The 24773-nt window shown below is 31.7% G+C and overlaps 3 protein-coding genes across 11 annotated transcripts; 2 read left to right on the top strand and 1 right to left on the bottom strand.

Annotated features, from left to right (window-relative positions):
* Positions 1-63: 63 nt before the first annotated feature.
* On the bottom strand, positions 64-20665 carry LOC117205991 (restin homolog). 9 transcript variants are annotated; one of them, XM_033444894.1, is made up of 22 exons: positions 20460-20665; positions 19702-19844; positions 13953-14021; positions 12794-12946; positions 12524-12721; positions 10767-10968; positions 9665-9884; positions 8442-8486; positions 7257-7397; positions 7015-7179; positions 6409-6429; positions 5383-5563; positions 4644-5315; positions 4443-4561; positions 4066-4378; positions 3844-3995; positions 2065-3743; positions 1905-1995; positions 1794-1824; positions 1542-1716; positions 1293-1471; positions 64-1019 (listed from the first exon to the last, which is right to left on the bottom strand). In XM_033444894.1, the coding sequence occupies exons 2-22, from the start codon at positions 19811-19813 to the stop codon at positions 973-975; spliced, it is 4965 nt and encodes a 1654-aa protein (XP_033300785.1). In that variant the 5' UTR covers positions 19814-19844; positions 20460-20665; the 3' UTR covers positions 64-972. The 9 variants fall into 9 exon arrangements, with proteins under 9 accessions (XP_033300785.1, XP_033300786.1, XP_033300787.1 ...); XM_033444895.1 differs by lacking the exon at positions 13953-14021; XM_033444896.1 differs by lacking the exons at positions 19702-19844; positions 20460-20665 and adding an exon at positions 19029-19169.
* Positions 20666-20815: 150 nt separating this feature from the next.
* LOC117205995 (myeloid differentiation primary response protein MyD88) lies at positions 20816-22891 on the top strand. The gene is made up of 6 exons (XM_033444904.1): positions 20816-21266; positions 21363-21559; positions 21655-21750; positions 21833-21960; positions 22025-22193; positions 22272-22891. The coding sequence occupies exons 1-6, from the start codon at positions 21151-21153 to the stop codon at positions 22874-22876; spliced, it is 1311 nt and encodes a 436-aa protein (XP_033300795.1). The 5' UTR covers positions 20816-21150; the 3' UTR covers positions 22877-22891.
* Positions 22892-22975: 84 nt separating this feature from the next.
* Positions 22976-24755, top strand: LOC117206173 (histone H3.1/H3.2-like). Its single transcript, XM_033445282.1, has 4 exons — positions 22976-23559; positions 23860-23902; positions 24033-24193; positions 24321-24755. The coding sequence occupies exons 1-4, from the start codon at positions 23534-23536 to the stop codon at positions 24490-24492; spliced, it is 402 nt and encodes a 133-aa protein (XP_033301173.1). The 5' UTR covers positions 22976-23533; the 3' UTR covers positions 24493-24755.
* The last annotated feature ends 18 nt before the right edge of the window (positions 24756-24773 follow it).

Raw genomic sequence — 24773 nt, 5'->3', positions numbered from 1 at the left:
TTCTTGTTATTTAAAGTAAGTCATTGCTGTGTAATTTAAATAAATTTATGCAAAATGCTAAAATCAGTCTCTTACAATTTTATTTTTTTTAACTACAAAGTTTAGTTATAATTTATTAAATGTACATTTCAAGACAAGATTCAGATTTGAGACAAGATATCAACCCTGTATTGAAGCTTAAAGTTAAAAGGCAAGACAACGGTAAGTCATAGTAGTACAATTCTGCTGAAACGAATTTTGTACAAAGATTAATGGCAAAGAAAAACATACATACGAAATAATAAATACTTATTTTCATTATATTTCAGTACAAATTTTTTTCAGAAAAATGTACTACCAATCATGTTGATATAAGTTCTGAGACATTGTGAAGAAACTCTGTGAACTAATTCTAATGGCTCGATCATTGAGTTTGTCAATTAAAGGAACTATTATTAAATGTGTGACGTTTTTTGATACTAAATAAATTATTAAATACAGTTACAGGTTGACATAAATAACTAGTATGTACATAATTACATTTGACTTTCGAACGTTTCTTGACGTTCGAAGTTTCGCATGGTATACGTTTAACTGTTCATTATATAAATAATGAACTATGCTCCCATTCTATAATATAATTCAGCAATGTATCATAAAATAACTTAGTCGTAAGTGGTAATAGAACTGGTATATGACTTTGTACTTTAACAATCACATGAAAGCGCAACGAATATACACAGAAAAACATTCTGGTGAACATATATAGACTTTCAAATCATAAATTTAACACGAGGAGCACACATTTCTCATCGAATTGTCGATGTATTTTGAATGGACACACATATTTCTATGCAGGAAGACATGCACAGAACTGTAGCATTAAATTCTTTTATATAAAAATATACTCTGCAAAAATTTTAACAGGTCTTTTCTTTTGTATCTAAGATCTTTGAGAAGCAATGAGATAGGTCAACAAATGACAACACGCCATTAAAAGGTTTCAGCATCATCGCAATCACGAGTATCATGTCCAAACACTGTAAAACAGGTAAAACAATCGTAAATGGAATTGGATAGAAATACGGAAAATTGTTAGACGGATTAGTGTGAAATATTCAGTGTATACTTAAAATAATAACGTATTAGTCTGTGTTAAGGTATTTGTCCAGTTTTTAACTAATATTTTCTAGGAATTAAAAAAGTCATTTAAAAGAATTTTAAACGCTTGCTTTTGTTCCTAGGAAAAAAAATATTATAAATGGATATGGAGAGAATTGCAATTCGCAAAGTTTTAAAGAATAAATTCTTACTTTCACAGTTTTCGCAGTACGGTCTTTCCACCGATGTTTTCTTCGGGGGCTTTACGACCTTTTCCGTATCTAGAAAGTCTTGAGCTTGTCGTGGGCAATCTTCCGTTTCGTGTAAATCAAATTGTTCACAAATATCACAGAACATACGTGGCGCAGCCATTCGTTTTTCTAATGTGGTTCTAAAATTAATTAATGAATATCATACCATTGTTATAACATAGGCTTATTTAAAAATTAAATATTACGAACTTGGTATACTCGTCAGCTTCATTGGCAGGTACTCCTATTTCAAGAACTTCAACTTTACATAGTAAAGCTTCGTTTTTACGTTGCATCTCCACTATTACAGAATTTAAGAAATCTATTTGACTTTTTGCTGTTTCATATTCCTCTTTTAACTTTATCATGTCAATATCTTTATCAACTGAAATTAATAATTTAGCTTTACAATAGAATTGAAAAATCAACAAAGAAGATTAATGAATTTTAAATAAATTTTACCCATATGTTGTTTCATATCACCTCCTGCTGCCTATAATATAAATGAAAATCTAGATATATTATATATTTATTTGTAGCAAATTTACATTAAATTGAAACTCAAGTACTTACATCGTAATTATTCTTTATGTTTTCACGAGTAAGTTTTAATTGACTCGTTGCTTCTGTCCATTTAGCAGTAATTTGTTTATTTTCTCTTTCCCTGAAATGTAAAGTCCATATAAACGTGTGAAGTATTAGAAAAGTATGAAGTTATTTTTTGTGTACCTACAAATTACTTTGTGCTTCTTTTAACTGTGCAGATTCCGTGGATACAAGGTTTAATTTTTCTACCAAATTTTGAATATTTTTCTCGGTTTCTTTTTCTTTAGTTTGTATGGTATTTGTTAACACTTCAATTTTCTTTTTCTGTTCTACAAGTAATCTTTCAAGAGATTCTTTACTATCAACTAGATTTCTATTTTCTTTAATCGCCTCACTTAGTTTACTTTGCATAAGTTTAACTTCTTCATTTTGCATCTGTTCATCCGTTTTCAATTTTTTCATTTGTGCATCTTCTAAGGCTTTAATTTGTGCTGTTAATTTATCGATTGTTACTTCTTTGTTATTCAAATCATTAACTTGTTTTTCTATCGTATCTTGAAGCGATTGTTGATGTTTTTGCAATTCAGAATTTTTCTGCATTGCAAATTCAAGCTCAGTTTGTTTAGCTTTCATTTCACATTCTAAGGTATTTTGTAATTTCATCACAGATTCTTCTTTGGAGCTTTTCAATTCTTTTATTATATGTTCTGATTCCTGAAGCATGTTATTTTTTACATCTAGTTCTTTTTGTATAGTCTCCAACTGTGATTCTAACGTTTTTATATTTTTCTCTAATTTTGATTCTACAGATTTTAGATTATTTTCTAAAGAAATTTTTGTGTCCGTGATGTTAGATATTTCCTTTTCCTTCTTTGATAGCATTTCTTGTAATTTTTTCATTTCCTCTACATTATCCGTTTGTTCCCTTTGAATAGACGCAACAGTGTCATTAAGCTTCAAAATTTGTGCTTCAGTGTGTTCAGTTTCCTTTTTCATTTGTACAAGAGCATCTTCTTTGACTTTAATCATTTCCGCAGCAACATCTAGTTTATCCCTCAATTCTTTTACTTCACTGGACATACTATCTAACGACGTAGTAAGATTTTTGTCAGTAGCTTCTTGATTAGCTATCAAAGCTTCGTTCGTTTTCTGTAATTCTTCATATTTTTTTTGTAACTCATGCAGATTAGAATCTTTTTCTGTCATTAATGATTCTAATTTCGCACGGTTTGTTGCTTCAGCTTCGAGTTTTTCTGTCAATTCTTCAATTGTCCAACGATTGGCACTTTGATTAGCTTCTAACTTAGATCTGATCTTTTGTAAAGTCTTTGTTGTCTCTTGAGAAGTAGTTAATTCCGTCTTTATGTTATCAATCACTTTCTGAAGAGAAGACACCTCCTCTTTATGTGTATTTTTTAAAGTTTCATGTTGTTTTTGTAGATTAAGAATTTCCTCTTTGTTATTTTTTAGTTCATTTGAAAGATTCAATGATTCCTGAGTTCTTTCTTTAAGTTCTTCTTTAATGTAATCATTTTCTTTTATTTGTTTTTCAAGTTCTACATTTTCTGTTTCAAATCCTTTTATTTTGCTAGATAACTCCACGTTCAATTTCTTCTCTTTTTCCAATTCAGATTTATTATTTTCTAATTCTGAGCGTTGTTCTTGAATTAATGTATTAGCTTTGTTTAATTCTGTTTCGATATTAATCAACTTCAACTCTAATGATTTGAGCATAGTTTCATTTTTGAATGCTTTATCTTTAAATTCATCAAGTTCTTTTTCTTTTGTTCGTAAATCCTCGTTGTATTTCATAAGTTGCTCCGATGAATCAGCGGAAGTACTTATCAAATTTGCAATATCAGCTTCCTAAATATAAAACGAATAATTAAATATTTTACATCTAAAAATTAAAAATCTATATATCTGTTAAAAATCTAAATAAACTTTAAATAAAGTAACTATTTACCAATTTTTCCTTTTGAGAAGTGACTTGCGACAGTTTATTTTCTGTACCAGCAACTTGTTGATTTAATTGTTCTATATTGCTTTGAAGTCCTTGGAATTCATTCTCCAGATTTGTCTTAGTTTGTTCCGATAAAGTAAGTGCATTTTGTAAATCTGAAACATAGACAACAATAATCTTAATTTAGCGATACAATTACTGAAATTTGATATTTATATGTTTTACCTAAAGTCTTTTGTGTGAGATTTTTTATTTCTTCATCTTTATTGGCAAGAATCGACTTCAATTCAAGGACATCATTTTCTAATTTACTGAGTAATAATGATTTCTGAGATATATAAGCATTTGCTTCTTCTATACATTTTGCTTTCTCTTCAATCTGGCCCTGATAACGTTTAGTTAATTCTTCTATTTCAGCTGCAGTTGTTGAACGAAGTTCTGATAGTTCCTTTTCTTTCACTTTCAACTCTTCGCTTAATTTCTTCAATTGGACTGAGGAATTGGCCTCGGTAGCCATTAAGGAAGCGATATCATGTTCCTAAAATAGTAAAAAAAATTATATTTAGTAGTAGAACATAATATTTATAGAAAGAAGTACTTACCAACTTCTGCTTTTCCTGGACTATTTTAAAACTATCATCAGCAATTTTTTCGTACTCTTGGATTTGTTTAGAAAGCGAATAATTCTTTTCTTCCATTAACTTGAGCCTTTCGTTTAGTTCTGTAAATTAATTTAAGTAATATAAGTTAAGATTACACAGCTTTCTAGTCTAGTACTTGGACATCTTGTATTGTGAACATACCTTCCAGTTTCTTTAAAGCAACAGATAATTCTTCATCTTTTTTCTTATTTATATCAATTTGCGTGGATAGTTCAACCATCAGTTTTTCAGTCTCAGATATTTTTTGATCAAGCTTAGTAGAAACTTCTTTAATCTTCGAGTCTTTCATATTCAATTGTTCATTGAAAGACTCTGAAAGTTTGCTAATTTGCTTCATATTCTCAGTCTTAAGATTCTCCAATGCAACATTTTGTACTTCTAACTGTTTTTTTGATTGTAGTTCTAATTCTTCTGTTTTTGCTTTCAAAAGATTTTCCTTCTCTTCGACTATCTTATCATACTTTGACTTCAATAATTCCTTTTCACTTGTACTTTCCTTTTTAATATTTTCTATCGTTTCTGCAGCTTTTTGCAACTGCTCTTTCAAAGTATTTGTACTGTGTTCAAATTGCTTTTTCATATCTTCTATCAACGTATTCTTTTCCTCCAAATCTTTCGTCGCACGTTCTATTTCTGTCCGCAAACTTGTCTCTGATTCTTTATGAACCGCGCTTTCTTGTTGATTTTCTTTTAATTTTGATTGCAATTCGGTTATTTGATTTATATATTGCTCCATAAGTATTCTTTTCTCTTGCATCTCATTCTCAAGATTATTTCTACTTTCCTCCAAAATTTTATTGCGACTCTGTAAGTCTAAATCAATTCGTGATTAAAATAAATTGTACAAAATAGTGCATGATAAAATCCTTTCCCAAGGTACCTTCGAGTTGCTGCGTTTCTTGAGTAGTAGCGTTTGAGACTTCATTGCGAAGACGGGTCAGTTCTTCTTCCGTTTCGAATAATTTGATGCTATCACGTTCAAGTTGACCGACACGTTCTCTTTCTTCCAGCAACAGCTTTTCAAGATCTTTGATCTTATTTTCATTTACAGTATTTATCACCTAACCACAAACGTATTTGTTTAGTATAATAATAAATCAATTTAAACAGACATTAACTAACACAAAGTGCATTAAGATATACAATATCAATTTTCTATCCATAAAGTTGGTTTAGGCGAGAGTGCAATAAAATACAAAATATAATTTTTTTTTGTATGCTTCAACAAGTGTAAGACATATTATTTGATTTTGCAGAATAACAATATACAACCGTGTATAACATAATGGAATCGAAAATATACAAATTTAACACAGTATGATAAACAAAATATGAAATGAATAGCTAATAAATAAATAAATAGAGTACCAAATAAATAAATAAAAAAGAATTACATTGATTCTTAAATTTATCGTACGATGACTTAATTATTTACTACATATTAATAATTGATTCTTATGTAAAGCACAAATTTGGCGTGAAAAAAAGCAATACTGAAAATAGCAATTATGTTCATAGTGCACCGTAAAGCGTGTTAATCCCGCACCTTTCTAACGGATTGTACGTAACGATTAGATAAAAATCTATTCATTACATGTTACAAATTTATCTTTTTCAATCTATAATCCTTTCTTTTATCTTTTTCTTTTATATGCCCTAAGTAATTTACATACGAGCATCAAATAGTGCTAGTATAATTTCAACTCTAATATTTAATGTCAACGAAGATTGAGAATCAATTAGTTGGGGAAAGCATCGAAGAGATACTGCGACATCACATATTATTTTGACAAACTTGTGATGAAATGCTAAACGACATGACTACAGTGATGGTAAGAGAAGCAGTGCAGAAAAACAGCATCATCAACCCCTCCTCTATCCCAAATGGCTGCCATCGGATACTCACACATTGCTCACTTCTTTCTTTCTGAAAATAAACGATAAGTTTTTTACGTTAACCCATAGCCTAGAAACAAGCTTTTGTCATATACCATACGAAATCTTTCATTTTTTATTTTTGGTAAATTATCTTTTTAAACTTAAATAACTTTCCAACGTTCTAATTATTGTTTACAAATGATTTGGGTCGGGGGGAATTTTAACACTTTATCGTTTTGAATTGAGTTACATATGTATATACTATGTATATACTAGCTTTGCCCATCACCATTTTATGTACAAGCTCCTAATACTAGGAAAAGCATGTTAATCTAGTCCCTAATTTTAATGTTCTGTAGTTCTTTGAAATTTTGCCAAGCAATTGATGTATAGTTAAACATCTCAGAACAGAAGTAGAAATTTGGCAAAACAAAGTGAAACAAGAAAAAATATAAAAACCATGAACATGTTTTTCTATTCCACCTCGTGTTTTGTCGTTCGTTTAAGCTATTTCTAAAGTTCTTCCTAAAAATGTTCACACTTACCTTACAATATATCTCATATTAAATTAATATATTTTAATATATATCGTTTTATGTCTGGAATAAAAATTGTATACAGTTAAGATGTGTACCTGAATATCATCCTTGTTAACCGATTCTTCCTCGAAACGAAACAGGAGATCTTCACACTTCCTCTTCTCTTCCTCCAATTGTAAAGCAAGTGCATTTTTCTCTTCGAGTAATTTTGAAAACGCAACCTCCGCGTCAGTAACGGTTTTTTGCATTTTCTCGCGATACTAAAATTGAAATGACACTTTTCAATATTATCATAATATTAAACGACTAAATAAGCTACGCATGATAATATTACAACCTGCTCATATTCTTTTACTACTGAAATAAGCGACTGTTCTGCCTGATCTGCTTGATTTGCGGCTTTCGTAATTCGTTCACGTTCTAAATCTCGTTCCTTCCGGAGAATCTCGATTTCCTGTTGTTTCTCCTTTAACGTTTCCTAAAAATGGTGGAGATATGTGTAAAAAAAAAAAAATTGCTAATATCGTTTAAACATTTATTAGGAATGCTCTATTGAAAGGATTTCTCAATGCAGCATTACAATACATATTTAGTCAAGAAATTCATATCATAATCGCGCGAGTTTATATCATAATAACACTTTCTATGTTGATCATAACAAAAGCAAATATTTAATTATTGCCATCAAAACTGTGTGTCTATGTACTTATGCAAAGACCATGTTTATTCTATTCATAGTGTGCTCTTTATCTTGACAGATTTTTGTCACTATTCTTACGTTACTCGAGAACCGGTTTTTGATGAATACGTGAAAAGCAAAGTAAGTTTGCTCGATAAAAATGCAAACCGCATAGCGTTACACAGATACAGAATTTGCAATTTAAATATACATAATTATCGCTGTATACAACAACGAGGACATCGTGTCGCTAACGATAAATGCACATCGAATACTTTATTCTCAACACGAATCTCAAAAGCGTGTAAACCGAGCAGGTTGAATTATTTATTGCACACTTGATTTGATGACGTTTAATTAAATAAATACGAGTCGCATCACAAATGGCAGCGAAATAAATGATCGGAGATAAATTTCACAATACTGGTAACTTAGAATGCTTTCGTTCAGTTTAAAAAAATAAAATAAAAAAAAAATTAATTTACTAGAAAAGTATATACTCATCCAGGTGGGAATGAGATTTTTAAGGAGATTAAAAGGAATGGACGGATGATTTTATTAATATCACATACAAGTATCAAAATACTTTTGTAAGCTACTTATTGTCTACTATAAAACTAGTGGTAACGCGCTATAATATTCTAAATTCTAAATGAATCAACATGACAAATCTTAACTTTCAAATCATACTGATTATATCTGAAATTATGCAAATACATAGTCACAATATGTTTGTTAATGTATTTCTATTATGTGGAGTGTATGAAGGATATCATCTATTATACTTCTAATTAAAGAGGGTATTGATAAGTAACCGAAATAAATGTTAGATCATAATCTCACCTGCAGGGTGATTCGTGCAGGTGTTGAGGTGCGAAAACCAGGCCGCTGGAATTATAGATGCAACAAAAAACAAAAATATATCATGCAACAGCCATACAGTTAATCCACTCAACTCCTACCTCTTATTTACTTCCTCTTCCAATAAATAAATATATATATCATTTTTCTCTCGATAAAAAAAAATATATAAAGACTCTGTGAAAAGAATACTGTACGAATATATGACTTTTCTGTAAGCGTTCTATAAAGTTAAATACGCCCAAAGATTAGGAATACTGGATATCTCTTTGGATCGTAAATTAGGTTCGACTTAAACTAATCTCTAACAATCGACAATGTTATTAACAAGAACAACAGCAATGATAACAAATGTAACACACACATACAGATATATATATATATATGTATCTGTGTACTGTATGTGTGTGTGTGTCTATATCAATCTAACAACATCACTATATGACTAAGAAGCTAACAACTCGCAGTTTCACTCGCAAACGCGTTTCAAAGCAGGTTTAAAGGAGGTGATGCTTTATTTATACAAACTAGCAGAAACGCGTTCATTGTACTCCTTGGAATAATCAGAGAATTATTTATTCTACAAACAAGCGTATCTAATACTTTGAATCTTAAGGTACAAATCTGGTACCAAAGCAAATACACGTTTTCCAAAATTTTAAAGCCATTGCCACCATCTGTTCGAGTTTCTTTTCGTTACCTTTGCAGGATAATCAAAGCAAAATTTTATTCCTTTCTTGTCTTTTTCTTTTTTCTTTTTTTTTTTTTTTTTGCGAAGATTCAAAATTTTAGAAATACATAGAATATATAACAAAACAGCCAGATGTGTGTTCATATAGTACTGACAATTTCAATTACATATAATTACAAAATGGTGCATGATCTCAAATTTTTGAACATTAACGCGTTCGTAATACATAGACTGCGGATATTCATACAGATTCAAATTTTATTAAGAAATGGAACCTAAGCGAAAGTTTGTACTCTAGATATCGTATACGCACGTTCTGCGCATTTACGCGTTTTTAAATTTCTCAAAAATGTATAAAAATCCGCAATCATCGTCCCAAATGAGAAATCTATTCTTTCAATCCCCTGATTGTTCGAGCGGAGTGGCAAATAAATTGGACAGTCAGGAATCTGCGTTCTGCAGAGAAGATACAAGCTGCAGGCGATCTTCCTCACTCTGGCTCCGTGAATCTTACCCTCGTGGCGCTAACACCAGCTTTGGTGGCTGTGCTCGCGGTGCTGACGATGCTCGACATCGAGAGCAATGACTCTCTGGAACCGGTCTTCCTCAGGGACGTGTTCAGGGCGGCGCCAGTTGGCTTGTGCACTATGCACGATGACCTTTTGCTGGACGGCGACCGGCTGACCTTGTGTGCGGGTGCGAACAGACCGTATTTAGGTCGACACTCGAAGTACCTGAATGAATGCTAAACTGATTAGCAAAGCAGAGGTAGAAAGCAGGAGCTAATTGATTTTTTTATATCGTTTTTCTTAAACTTTATCCACTTTCTAAGTAACACAGAGATTTCTCTGTTGTCGTGTGATTCATTTTGTTACATAATTAATGGAACTATTGGAAATTTAGTCTGATCTTTTCTCTGATCGTTTTTCAATAGTTAAAGAGAATACTGGTAATAAATGTCAAGGCTGTCGTCGTTATCCGTTTACATTTGTATGCAATCGAAGTTATAAATACAGCCATTGGCGTGATCGAATCGAGTTAATTAATTCGAAGTTGCAGAATCTAGGGAGAAGCTTGATCGAACAAAACGCTACACCCACGCTGCGAATACCTGTGCTCTATTATGATCTGAATTAGACATTTCTACAGCTCAAAATCTATACCGTTCTTCTGCTTTACATATCATAGATTAGATTCGCAGAGGTATTAAAAAATATATTTCGTTGAGAAGATTTATCAAAAAATAAAACAATTCAACAAAGATAAGATTTAAAAACAAAAGAAAGATGATAATAAAGAGTCCAAAGAATCTAAGAAGATAGTAGAAAAGTTTCTTTTTCTTTTAAATCCAAGCACCAAAGTAATAAAATAATTTGTCTAATTTTCTTGGACAAACACGTTTTAAGTTAACAAGGGAATCGCGAGGAATGCGTAAATGTTAAATAACAAAATGAATCAGACAGATAAGAGTAAAAATGTAAAGACTGATACATATCTCTTCAGGGCATAAAAAATTGTTAAAATGGGGAAAAATCCATCACGCATTGATTAGGGAAGCGATGTTGGGCGACTGAAATTTTTGGTCCAGACTATAAATTTCTAATATCGATGCAGACCTCTTGTCGTTGACGGAACCATCGTTCTTTCCAATCGGCTCATCTAGTTCCACACCGCACCATTCGCCAAGTGCAAACTCTGTGATGCCGATGTACCTGAGGACACCGGTTTTGCTGCCTTGACTGGACGATACTATTACCCTGTCACCTATCCTGAGATCCCTCTGCGACACCGTGGACGATAGACTCGTCGTTGATGCGTCTGCGTGACGAGTTACAATACGTTTCTTATAACAGATGAATTTTTTACAGTAGAAGAATACATGCATGAAACATTAAGATAATATTACGTAAAACCACTTTGTCAGAAGGTGTTTAAGATACTGGTGATTGGAATTAATCCTCAACTACAGTTAGAAACGAGACTCCTAATGAGTGTAAGGATAGATATGCTATCACGAATATTTTGAACGTAAGATGTTTTTAAAAAAAAATAGAATAAATATGTGAATGTTAAAATATTTCTAATATTAGTAGTAATAACGATGAAATAAGGAACACAAATGAAAAAAGAAACTCATTAATAGTTTTACAGACAATTTAATTAAAATCTGTAAACATTGAGAATTTGATAGCGAGGAATTTTTTAAAGAAATAATATATGCGTAAGGATCGTTTAAATCTAAATCTTAGTTGAGGGTTAATCCAAAAATCCACTGTTTCTACGTTTACAATTTTTACAATTTAATCGACGATAAGAAAGTGAGGAAGCGGTATCCAAATTTATTTATTAAACAGACAAAACTCGTTGCGTGGAGAATTAACTACATAAATAATCGGACATCGAAAAACCTAGACTACGCTACGATGCATAATGGAAGAGACAGTATAGTACGTCGTTCTATTTGGGGAGATTTAAAATTTCAAGTGTTTAGGTGATAACGCTACAGAACAAGGAATATTATACAGCATGCTATGTATTAAACACAATAATAAAACAGTCTACGTGGTGCAACTTTAAGCTGTACAGCGTGCAACTGGACGTTCACTCAGAAAAGCATAAACAATTTAACAGAGAATTTTGCAGAGATCATTTCCTTACCTAAACGATCCTGAAATAATCAACGATTGTCAAATAATAGGTTGTTGCATAAATTCTGTCTGATTCTTGATTTACATAAACAGGTTGCAGTCAATGTTATAATAAATATGACAATTCCATACATATACACTGTCTATCATAAATATAAGAACACCCATTCGTTACGTTTGTTGAAAAATTTTAACCGATACGTATCAATGAAATAACAAACTTATAATAAAGTAACTAGAAAATAAAAGCAATAAAGAGCGTTCAATTTGTATGATGACAAATGTGGTACCAAGAAATTTTCATCATTTTCAACCACGGAAACGAATAAACAATTTTGAACTCGTTAAAATGCAACATACGATAAATTGAATGATTTTTATAAAAGATGCATCACGAAAGATCCACGTAGACCAATTTTGTGCATCGGATTTCTGCAAGATCTACTCTGGCAGATATAACTTATGCAGCAACCTAACACAACTTATATTGTACAATTTACACGATACTCTATAATGTACATCTTAAACCTACAAAATTCTCGAACAGCAAACGAACAATTCGTTTCTATTCTACGATTCTACCGAGAGGAGACGCCCAAAAGAGGAAAAAGAAAAGAAACAAATTCTTTCAGATTCTTCTTGTACGGCTCTCGTTCCAAGCGTTCTTAAACAGAAAGTTCAAGCACACTACGGACGAGGAGAATATTTCTTGCAGCGTTCCTTACTTAGAGACGGAGACATGGACTTGCTGAGGCTTCCTTTCGCGCTGTCACTTGGCGACGTAGGTGTCTTTTGTATCGGTGATGTCGCAGCGATGATATCGGTCAACGGTGCTCTGGTCAGTCTGGTCAATCGAGAGAATATTCCTCGCTTTGGTTCGCATTGGAAATACCGACTGCCAGCCACGGATCCATCGTTCTTGCCTGAAGCGTCCACTCGTTCGTTAATTTTCGTCGAAGATGATTTCCTCCTCGAGGATGACGGCTAGAGCTTACCAATAGGTTCGTCCAGTACCACTCCAGCCCAATCTCCAGGGGCAAATTGAGTTTCGCCGATATAAGCAATGGAGCCTGGTTTTGTGCCACCGACCCATACTCGATCTCCTATTATGAAGCTGTCCGTGTCCTCCGTCAGAACCACGCTGTTATCTAATCAGGGTGGAATTACATATAAGCGTGTTTAATTGCGCTGCTGAGTTGCTTTGCTTCGTTAGAGTTTTTTGTTCAAGCGCGTTTTCTTTTCTCTTTTAATTTGTTATTTCGGGGAGGAAAATAGGTTCGTTGAGCGGATTCTCTAAATCGAGTCTTTTCTTCTGCTATAATTTTTCTCGATTCGATATTTCAGTCCTTTCTTTTCGATTTATTTTAGAAAGGAAGATAAACTCGTTAAATACGAGTTCTCTTCTCTATTCTTATTTTATTTAGGGAAGGAAGGTTGACTCGTTGAATGGGATTTTTGATCCGAAATTTTGCCTTTTTTTTTTAAATAATTTTATTTTATTATTTTACAGGGGAAGATATACTCGTTGAGTGGAGTTTTTAATTCGAGCGCTTCTTTCTTTCCGTTCTTTTTAATAATATTGGCAAAGATTCCTGTCGGTGGAATATTCCTTTTTCTTTTCATTTTTACGTTAATAACGGCTATAGAGATCGTTCATTAGGCATCAGGCATACAGGCAACAAAAGCTACACAGATTCACAAGAAAAACGATGTAATTGTATGTAATCGTTATCGCGGACCGATGCGAGAATAATCGCTCATTTTCAGAAAGATTAGTCATGTCTAAAAGAATCTGAGGTCATGGGTGTGTTGATTTAAGTACTGCGAGAATCACAGTTTCTGGACGAATGCCAAGATAACTGAAATTCTATCGCAGCCGATGCAAGAATGAAGTCATACGAAATTCACTATACTTTTTGCACTGCGGTGCACTCAATTATTTCTTAGTATATTCTTCGTATTAAATACTTTAATAAATATTATAATTTATTGATAGGGAAATGCGATTGGATACAAAGTGACCAAAGAACACGACAGGGTTAATATCTTATCATGTAAATCTCTAAAAATTTAACGATTATTTTTTGCATTCACTGTAGCAAAGACATAAAAAACTAGAAGGAAAAGAAAACAGAAAAGAAACAAAGCACCTACCTGATCCTCTGCGCAGGCCAGCCTCGCTTAATCGACGGCCGTGCGTTTCCCAGAGATGATCCATCTGGTCTGTGGTCATGCAAAACAACGCAGAACAATGCAAATCAAACGAAACAAAAAGCATGCTTTCACGGGGCAAACAAGCTTCGTTTATCTTCATTTGGTCTTCAACTCCGTCGAAGAGTTGAACGCCACGAAATACGATTTAAAAAAAAGGAAAAAAAAATTATAACACTAAAGTGGACATAGTGGACGTCACATTGCGTAGTGAAAGATCAAGATTCGTATCATGTGTTACGCATGATAACACAAATCGTAATACGTTTTTTTTTTTAATTGCACTTTGCTGATACGTAAGACAGGAAGTTCATTTCCTATGGGCCAAGTTATTAAGCGTAAAGTTATGTAAAACAGGGATCAACGAGGCGTGTTCAAGTACAAATCGATCGATGATGATGCTGTAAAATTTTGTATTTAAGAGTTTAATGAATGCGCAAGTAAATATATTTCATATTGATAATTAGATATAATAAAAATATAGTTTGAAATAATTGGAAACATGTATCTGTGTATTCGAATTTCAGTAATTGAATATTTAGTGAATACTGAATAAATTCATCAACAGGAAACAAATTTAACAAATTTTAATTACAATTTTAATTACGTACAATTTGGATATATCGAGTACTCGAATATTATCCTTTCGCTATTCAATCGTATATCGTAGGTTCCTATAGTATTTCTACTTTGCTATTTTAACTTCGTTTTGATACTTGAGAATTTTTAAAATATTCATTCATTTTTTGGGCAATTTCATTCTATTTATTTCAATATAAATTATTTAATCATTGGAAGAAGATGGAATGAAAAACAAAATATGTATCGTAGCTGTCTCGACAATAATTTAATTACAACGTAGGTCGAGCGTGTTATCTCGTAGCTTACGATCTCTACTAGTAAAAAAACTAGAGAAAAATGTCGCGATTCGCGATTTAATTAACTATTCATGAGCGATCTGTGGGCGAGCCGGTGGTAGTAGGTCGGTCGCGTGGGTAGAAGCCTCTGTTCTACGAGATCAATTCGCGATTAGAGCGAAACTATCGAACATTGGATCATGCATGCACGATACGGTTAAAGATAATTCTCCGTATGAGATTTTTCGGACATAATACTTGCAATGTACGAAGATTGTACAATCTTCTGTATGATAAGAAAAATGAATATAAATAGGATGAATTTTAGAATTAAGAAAATGAATAAATAAATAGTAAAATAAGCTAAAAGAAACGATAAAGTAAGATTTCTAGAAATCCTTTCCAAATTTCTCCATTGCAATCAATTTGTGAAAAGTATAGAATTTAAAATAATATAAATTAAAATAATATAAAATAATATAAATAATTCATATTCAATAGTAAAGGAAACCTATATAGTGATAATTGTTACAATATTATATTGCAAGATAATTAGAATTATTGCGTTGCAATAGTAACTAACCGATTTGTAACAATATTGTAAGATAATCGTACAAGATATATCGTAAGATAATTAGAATTACTGTATCACAATGATAACTAACCCAAGATGAATACCAAACCCAAACTACTGAAGTATAAATCGGTTAAATAATTTAAAAATCGACCATAAAAGATTACGACGCAGTTCTACTTTCCAAATACATACTATATAAAGATCGATGCATCATTATCTAACGCTTCGAATCGTCACACGTGAGTCATTCAGAAAAAAAGTACAGAGAAGAAACCATGCAAGTCGGATGACCAATTAAGTTCAGGTAAATCCTACATATAATGAAATGGCTATATAAAGCAGTAGTCTTATTTTAATTTACTTCTAGTGACAAATATAGTGAACAAGATGCTATCAAAATAAACTTTGTATAGTATCCAGCACTTTGACCGGCTGACACGTGCTATGCTTTGTGATCAGATCCGTACAAATAGTCATACGATCCAAGATATTTCGGTTCCGTACGGATGTAAGTAGACGATCCATATGTAAACAAGGTTAATAGTAGTACCGATTCGATTACTATTAAGGTCAGGTGGCAATTCGTTCCTGGAATCTAATCTAATGAACATCCCGCGTAACGCGATCTTCACAATCTCTGTGACCGATTCGATTTTCAATCACGCTCAACCAGTCACTCGCTGATGCATCCAATTTTTCTTGCGTACATACTCTGTTGAATAATATTGAACGATGTATTCGTTGTAGAGTTTGAAGTTGCGGTTGGAAGCTTTGAAAAAGTTGCATTTTTCTGGAAATTTGAATTTTAGATCATGATTGATTTGTTAGAGACGAATTCTAATGAAAATTGTGAAAGGTCGTAAAAAAGTTTTTCAATATTTTCAGAAGTTTAAATATCGCGAAAATGAAATGTATGCGCTACGGTTCCTCTTTAAGAAACTCTATGCTAGATATTCTAGAAATTCCACTTTTAGATATCTTGGAAATGAATTCTAATGGAAATTGGAAATTCATATGAACAGATTTTTCCGTAATTTGACAAGTTTAAATATTATGAAAATACAACCTAAAATTTGTAGCTCCTATTCGAAAGAATAGATAATAATGTATACGGTTGAAGATCCTTCTAACATTATTATGGAAGATTATAGAATAGACAATTTTTACGCAAACCCTCCTATCTTACATATAAAACGCAAATGCTTTGCATTTAAAGAAAAGAAACTTGGTCCTAACCCAAGAAGGTGTACCTAAACTTTAAGTATAATGAAATTATTTAAGAGAGTATCAGTAATGCATGCAAGAAATTATGTTCTACGTCCGATTAACGAGTGATGTGTATCCATTAAAGGAGATAATGAATGCGATTCATCGTGTTGTGTTACTGGCGCCAACAAGCTGGTGGATGAAATTCGTGAATTGATCTCAAAACCGGTTGCCACTGCCGGTGTGAATATCAAAGAGGCCTAAAACAAGTAACATCTTCGGTCTCGTCCACCATATTTAGTCGATGGTGGCACACGGTGTTATTGGACATCATGAAACCGTGATTACGTCAGAACGAAAGATTGTCACTTTAAAAAACCAAGCATGACCTATGAAGGAATGCTAATGGGACGTGGAGAAAAAAAACACATGTAAACATTTGTATGACGTGTTTGCAACGTTGGTATCACGCATGCGATAACTACTCGACCAAAGAATTTTATGAATATTGGTCACCGTGAACCACAAGTAAAAAGAAACATTAGGTATAAGACACAGGTAATGATCTGAATGATCCACATTGAAGATAATTAATAGCAATGGGGATAAATTGTTGATGTAATAATACATGAAACATCAACTGTTAACCTTTGCCATACTAATATCTGCAATAAATTGTGAGAGAATGAGCGGATGATAAAAGATAACTCGAGGCCTTAACTGGCGGCCTTTCGATCGTTAAAGGGTTAATACATAGAAAACACCGATTTTTCTCCTATTCAAATTAACAAGGCTACTTTCAGTTCTTTAGGTTTCCGGTAAAGGAGAGTCATCCATACTACGACATTCTCAGTTTTTTAAATTCTAACAATAGAATATTCCAAATTTGTTCAAACCCTGAATGAACTATCCTCTATCTCAATCACCATACGTTATTATCATGCTCTCTTAGGTAACTCCAATAAAAATATACAATTCGAAGGACACCAAAGTGCGCTCAATCTTGTTTTCCTCCTCCTTTATTAACAAAGAATCTCTTTAATGATGAATATCAGATACCAGGAAATCAGATCTATGTCTACGTTTCGATGCCAATTTGCAAATTCACATTGTTACCTTGAGCTTTTCTATCGCGTTGCGAAACTCGAGCCGAAGCGGCGCTACGCGCACGACCGATCATAGCTGCAAGGTGGACGCCGTGAAAATCCCTGCCCGAAATGGAAAGCGTGGCGAGCACGTGGGAGGAAAGACGAAACGTACGGTTGGAAATTGAGCGTACAATAAACACACGCGAATTGCATAACGCAATGTGCGTCATGCGACGATGATTGCACCGACTGCACGCGTTGCGAGTCCCTTCCTAGCTGCGGTACAACCGAGCCACTGGATGAACCAATAAGGCAAGATAGCTGCCCTCGATGCGAGACCAGGCGCTTTTGTACGAGGCTAGCGTCTCTTTCCGCCCCGCCCGCCCGTGAATAATCGAACAGACTATCTGGATCTTGCCGCTTGTGCGACTATTCTAGAACAACATCAAGGTTTAGTCTTTGATCATCAATGGATACCCTTGTAAGAAAGGTTTTGGGGCTGAAGTGATTGGTGCTTCAGAGGTCTTTAGGGGTTGTAAAGGTGGTGATGATATTTGAGCTGAAGCGATACTCAGAGAAGCCAAGGGATCATCAGGATTCTTGAGGAAATCACTTGATAATATAGAGCTTAATCTGAGAGAGAGAGAGAGAGAGAGAGAGAGAGAGGGAGAGAGAGAGAAAATCTGAGAGTTCTAAAGCTGATCTGTAGGTATATAATGATATATGCGATGCACTTCTGTGAAATAAGAGATATGTATGATATTTGGTAATTTGGTTGAGGAGTCAAACATGTATGTTATCTAACAGTTTGAAATGAGAATTTAAGGCTGAGACATTTGGTGATTTAAAATGGAAAATACTCACAGAAATAAAGATTTTGCATCTCAATATAGTTAATTGACTGATTCAAACATTACTTTGAAATAACTGAGAGTAGAGCTATAAAGTAAAGTAAGAATACGTCTGAAATATTCTCTACAACTTTCAAAAACAAATAAGTTTCTGAAATGAATGGAGAACAGCGAATAAAGGCTTGATTAAAATCAACCCTAACAAATACTGACAGAGAATCTCATAAAAATATCCATTAAAAATTTAAAGAAAAAGTCCATCAAACACGATCGAATTAATTGAAAAAAGCAAATTAATTAATGATCTATCGTTTAATTAGTAACGTTAAAATCAAGTAGAATTCACTTTACCATTCCAACTGATCTCTTCGATGAAACAAAGTGTTGACGGTACTCGATAACGATCTTAGTATTTGTTAGTGAGAAATCGCTATATTTACCAGATCGCTCGGACGAGATGTGTTGCGTTGAGAGGTGGAAGAACGACTCGCGAGAAGTTCGAGAAGTCGGACTTGTAAAAGCATTCGTTCACGCATGTCTCAGGGTCTCGTGGGCGTACTCGTTTATGCGGCGTGGGGAATTAACGGAGCCCTTTATTTGTATCGTTTCCTCGACTAATATACACATGTGCTGAGTAGGAATCACATTCGACGATTCGTTATTCATATTAATTCAAGTCGATTTTATAATTGTTGCCATTATAGACTATAAATACAAATGTTTACATCGACTTTTCTACTTACTCTATTTATAAAGAACATTATGAACATAAAATAAGAGAATAAACGATATTTGTATTTTAAATGATACAACAAGTCATATAATAATATGATCATGAGAAGTTTAAGGAGATTTCTATGATTAGATACTATCTCCAGGTGATATTATGTTATCAAGTGAATTTCTAGAACCTATTTATACATTATGTATACAATTAAAATATGATGCTTCTTGAAATATTTAAAAATTTTCTTCGAATTAAGTAATGTTTTACATGTAAGAGACAAGGTATATTGGACACTGAAGCTAATAAAATATTGGATAAAATCATATAATCTTTCCAAAACATGCATATACAGTGTGATATAATAAATAAATTTACAAAAGACTCACTCATTGATGGTCTTGGAGGTGATGGCGGAACAGCTGGTCTTGGTGGTAAATTGCTACATGGTCGACCAATTTTTGAGGGTGGTTTTATTCCTGATGGTTTTGGATCAGTCATCTTTTATGTATACACTCACTGTTATATAACACTGAAACATGCAAATGAAGGGTTAATAAAATTGAAGGAAAAGTACAACATACATAAAAAAATAAAAATTCTAAAATATAGATATACATTGCTACATTTTAATAGAATATTAGTAGAGTAACAGTAATATATAAATATTATGGTATACAAAATATCAATGGTAAAATTTTATACGAATTACAGGATTCAATACTATATATAACAAAATAATTTTAATTATAAATATAAAAATAATCTTAAATCGTCTTAATTGCCTTTCAATTCTTTATTTATATTTAGTTTTACATTGATTTTCCGAAAGAAAATACATTCGTATCGCACTCAAAATTCAAAAATCATAATCGAGAAGTCATTAAAGTACGTTGAAGTCGAAATCAAAAACTTGAATTGCGCACGCACTTAAGTAAAATACGTAATAATTATGACAAATGTTTGACACTTGTTAAAAAGCATAAAAATACGATCTATTACCTTCACATATAAAAATAAAACATGTTAAAATATGAATTTCATTTGAAAACGGATATTATGACGTTAAAAAAATGTCAAACGGAAAGTTAACCTCATTGAGATGAAAGTTCATTGTTTAAGAAGAAAAGAAGAACAGACATCATACCTTATTTAAATATGACGTGATGTTTTTGGGCACAATCAATTAACATATTTTACAAGCAACAATTAAAACATCACTATGTTCACGAACAAGCACCGCGAAATATTCGCACAAATTCACACGGCGGTCAACGGAAAAGTGACAATTATTGGCGACAGAAGCGCTGTCACGGTCTGCTGGCGAATTAATTTTTAACTTTCTGTCAATATTCCTTGTATTTAAATGTAATTATTTATATCGATAAATCTCTCTCGCACACTGTCCGATCTTTTTTACATATTTAACATATATTTTATAACCTTTCTTATAAATGTTTTTTACGATTGATTATCATCTTTATTTACTACCTTTTCCTATTTGCAAACAACAACGTTTTCAAGTTTCATTACTGTATTATTACTGTTTCCGTTTTTCATAAAGCAATGAAGAAATAAATTCAATATATTTTTATATTAAATAAAGATTTGAATATTAATTTAAAACTTTCGATATAATAACCAAATTTTTGTAAAATTAATATGACAAAATGTCTGATATTTAAATAAATTTCTTTGATTTTATCAAACGTCAAACTTCAATTGGTCATTGAAGAGTCACATTTCAGGGTACAATCGCATAAACAGGTTTGAGACACTTTCGCGGATTCTTAGAAATCAGTTTTGAGGTTAGGTTAACATAACCTAACACACAAAAAATGACGGTTGAATTATCAGCAGTACCACTTGTTTCTTTATCCGCCCAAAGTAAATGTGTTATTTCATCATTATTAAATCCTCTGAAAATTTTGCCTTCTGAAAATGGATTACCAAGGTAATTCAGATTTTGTTAATCTGATAAACTCCTTTTCAAAGTTTCAGTTTTTCTGTGTTAACTCTTAATAGTTAATAATTTTTATCAATTTCCCAGAGATTGGAGAGGCCTCGCGCACGTTTGCAAATTAAGTGGAGAAATAATACCATTATTGACGTCGCATCCAGATCCAACTGCATATATTTTAACAGCTTGGCAACAGCAAGAAAAAGATATTACGCTGAAGGATTTACAGACTGTGCTGGAAGAAATTGAACGATGGGATATCTTAGACGATACATCAAAACTTTTTGGTTTGTACTAATTATAATATGTAATTATATTTTGTTACATATGCATTTGGCTGTAAATCTAAATTTTTCTTCTTCCTATCATATTAATATTACAGAGAAAGATGGTGAAAGATACCTAGAACAATTGCAAAGGTCTCAGACATCAGCTGAAGTAATTTCAAATGACATTGATGAAAAAGTTCTTACTGTAGGCAAGTAATATAAAGTATAATGTGATATAATTAGGCAAAGTAATCAAAAGTTACTAGACACATATATATTATTTTTTAACAGATGATATTCATAGACTAAGACAAGGATTAGAAAATCAATATTATGATGCTTTCTTATTGTATGCTGCTGAAGATGTTAATTGGGCCACTGAAATGTTGGAAAAATTGGAAAATAAATATAACTTGAAGGTAAAGAGATAAAACTAATATTGTGTATGAAAAAATAATAAAATATAAATAAAATGTCTTTCAGCTTTGTGTAAAAGATCGTGATTTAATTGCTGGAGTTACATTCGAACATGAAGCCATAATGACTTTGATATCAGAACGCTGTAATAGACTAATTGTTCTAATATCAAACAATTTTTTAAAAAGCCCAGCAAACAAATTCTTTTTGAGCTATGCTCAAGCATTAGGCATTGGTAAGTTTTGATATCAATTCATTAAATGATGTAGATTGTATGATTTGAATCTCATATTATACTATTTATTCTAATCAGATAAACGACAAAGGAAAGTTATACCATGTTTGTATGAAAAATGCAAATTGCCACCACAGCTACAATATATGTTTGTATTAGATTATAACAGAGTGGGTTTGTATGACTTCTGGGGAAAATTAAGAGACTCTATACAGGTTGTAAATAAAGTAGAAGAAAATACCAGTATTGTCCCTGTGAAAGATTTCAGCAACTTTGATGCGACTAATGAAAGTGAAAACGATAAAGAAAGTACAAAAGAATCTTTTGAAGTACAAAAACCTCGTTTACAAAATAATAAAGAAATGCTTAATATAAAAGAGAATCCAAACATTCCTGAATTTGACAGTGTTCATAAGTTGAAAGATAATGATAATTCGAAAGATAATGATAATTCGAAAGATAATTTTTTACAATGGACAAAAAAGAATTTTTTACAGTGGTCCAAAAAAGAAAATAATAGAAAGGAGTATGTACCAATCTCAGAGACTGTTAGTTTACCATCTATCAGGAATCTGGATACATTGAGCACATCAACAGAGTTAATAGAAAAAAAGAATAAAACAAAGTTTATAAATAAATATGTAAAAAGGGTACAGTTAAAAAAGATACTTGTCAAATCATAAAAGAGTATATTTTATTAATGTATTTCTGTTTAATATGTGAAAAACAAAATATATGTAGTTATATTATATTTAATAATAATGAAGTATATTCTTGTTAAGTCTTTAATAAAATATTTTTTATGTAAAATTGAATATTTTCATTCGCCAATATATCGATTTATCTTAACGTATATTTATGTATGTATGTATGTATAGATATAGATACTATACTATCAGAGTACCTGTTGCATATCCACGTGCTTGAAAATAGCTATCTTTTGCCTGCATGTGTAACTCCGTATCTAAGTAGGTAAGTTGCTGTGTTCATGTTATTATTAACACATAAATTAGTCACATAAAAATATGCATACATTGTTTTAGTCGAGTCTTTGTTCTATGGTAATCGTGAGAGAAAGTTAGAAATAGATTGGATTGGTTTACTACTATTGGTTTACTACTACAGTAGTCATCTAACCATAAATGTCCACTGTCTCAAGTAGTAGAATTCCCGCCAAGCTTTTCACATTTTGGCGCCATTAAGTGAAATTGTTTTTAATTGTGCTTTTATGTTTTTTTATGACTTAATTTTTCATTTAAGTAAAGTGCAAACAGTCTAATATAGTAAAAAGTATTTAAAACATACGTACATCATAATTTAAGTAAAGTCAAATATTAAAAATGGTACGCCGAAAAGCTGATGCAAGGTTAGTCACAGATATATTGTGTAATTAATATTAGAAACTTCATACAGTGAAATATATTAGATAATGACGATTTTTAATGAAACTTGGACATCTGAAACCCGTTTATGATAGTCTTTATGGATTTAATTGTCGAAAAAATTATTGTAAAAAAAGTCCCTAAACTGTTTCATTTGAACCTGTCATTTTCAAATGCGTGAGATTCATGTGATGTATACATTACTATAAGCAATATTTTTATGTGAAATATTAACACTTTATGTTAAAATTATATCATTATAAAATTTAGTGTTATTGTTTTAGATCAATTGACAGTTCGCGAACAGCACGCAGTGATAAATCTAGGGTAAGAATATTTTGAGAAAAACAGTTTCTAATCACACCATGGCTTTATAAATTTAATGTTATTTAAAAATCTTTCTAAATAAATAAATAAGTATAGAACGTTATTATTAATTATTACATACTTTTCTTAGACTGACGTTGTAGTGGACAGACGCAAAATTCAAAAGGCACACATTTTGAAAGAAATTCGATATTTTAGAAAAAGTGTAAAATTGCTTATACCAAAACTACCTTTTGCTCGTATAGTTAAAGAAATTATGACAGATTTATTTCCTAGAAGTGATGTAAGAAGGTAAAGTTTATTTATTAATAATATAATGTAATATAATATATATATATATTTAAAATAATATATAAATATTTGAATTTTTAAAGTAAATCAAAGATCTCATATTATAAATTTTATAATTTGTACATAGAGTACAAGAATCTGCACTTGAAGCACTGCAAGAAGCTACTGAAGCATATCTAGTTCAATTCTTTGAAGATTGTGTATTATTGTCACAGCATGGAAAGCGTGTGACTCTTCAAATTCAAGATATGATTTTAATGAGACGACTCAGAGGAAGAGATGATATTATAAATAAATGAAGTGATTTCGCTATTAGGCTTGATAATTTTATTGTATATTTGTAATATATTTTGTATATTTGTATATTTAATAGTACCTGATATAAATATTTTAAATATTCTACTAATTTTATTAAGGATACGAATTGTTTCATGCTATGAAGGCTACAGCATTGTTTTTACCTTTTATGAATTGTTTTATTGTGTGTTTAATAATTTGCATATATACCATTTGATAATACTAATTAATAAAAAAGGAAAAATAATATTGACTGTTATATATTATGATTATGTATTAAAAT

This window comes from Bombus bifarius, unplaced genomic scaffold (genome assembly GCF_011952205.1).
Source record: "Bombus bifarius isolate JDL3187 unplaced genomic scaffold, Bbif_JDL3187 scf7180000007996, whole genome shotgun sequence".
Lineage (NCBI taxonomy): Eukaryota > Metazoa > Arthropoda > Insecta > Hymenoptera > Apidae > Bombus > Bombus bifarius.
Note: the sequence above shows the minus strand (reverse complement) of the source record. Positions and strands in the feature narration are given on the sequence as shown.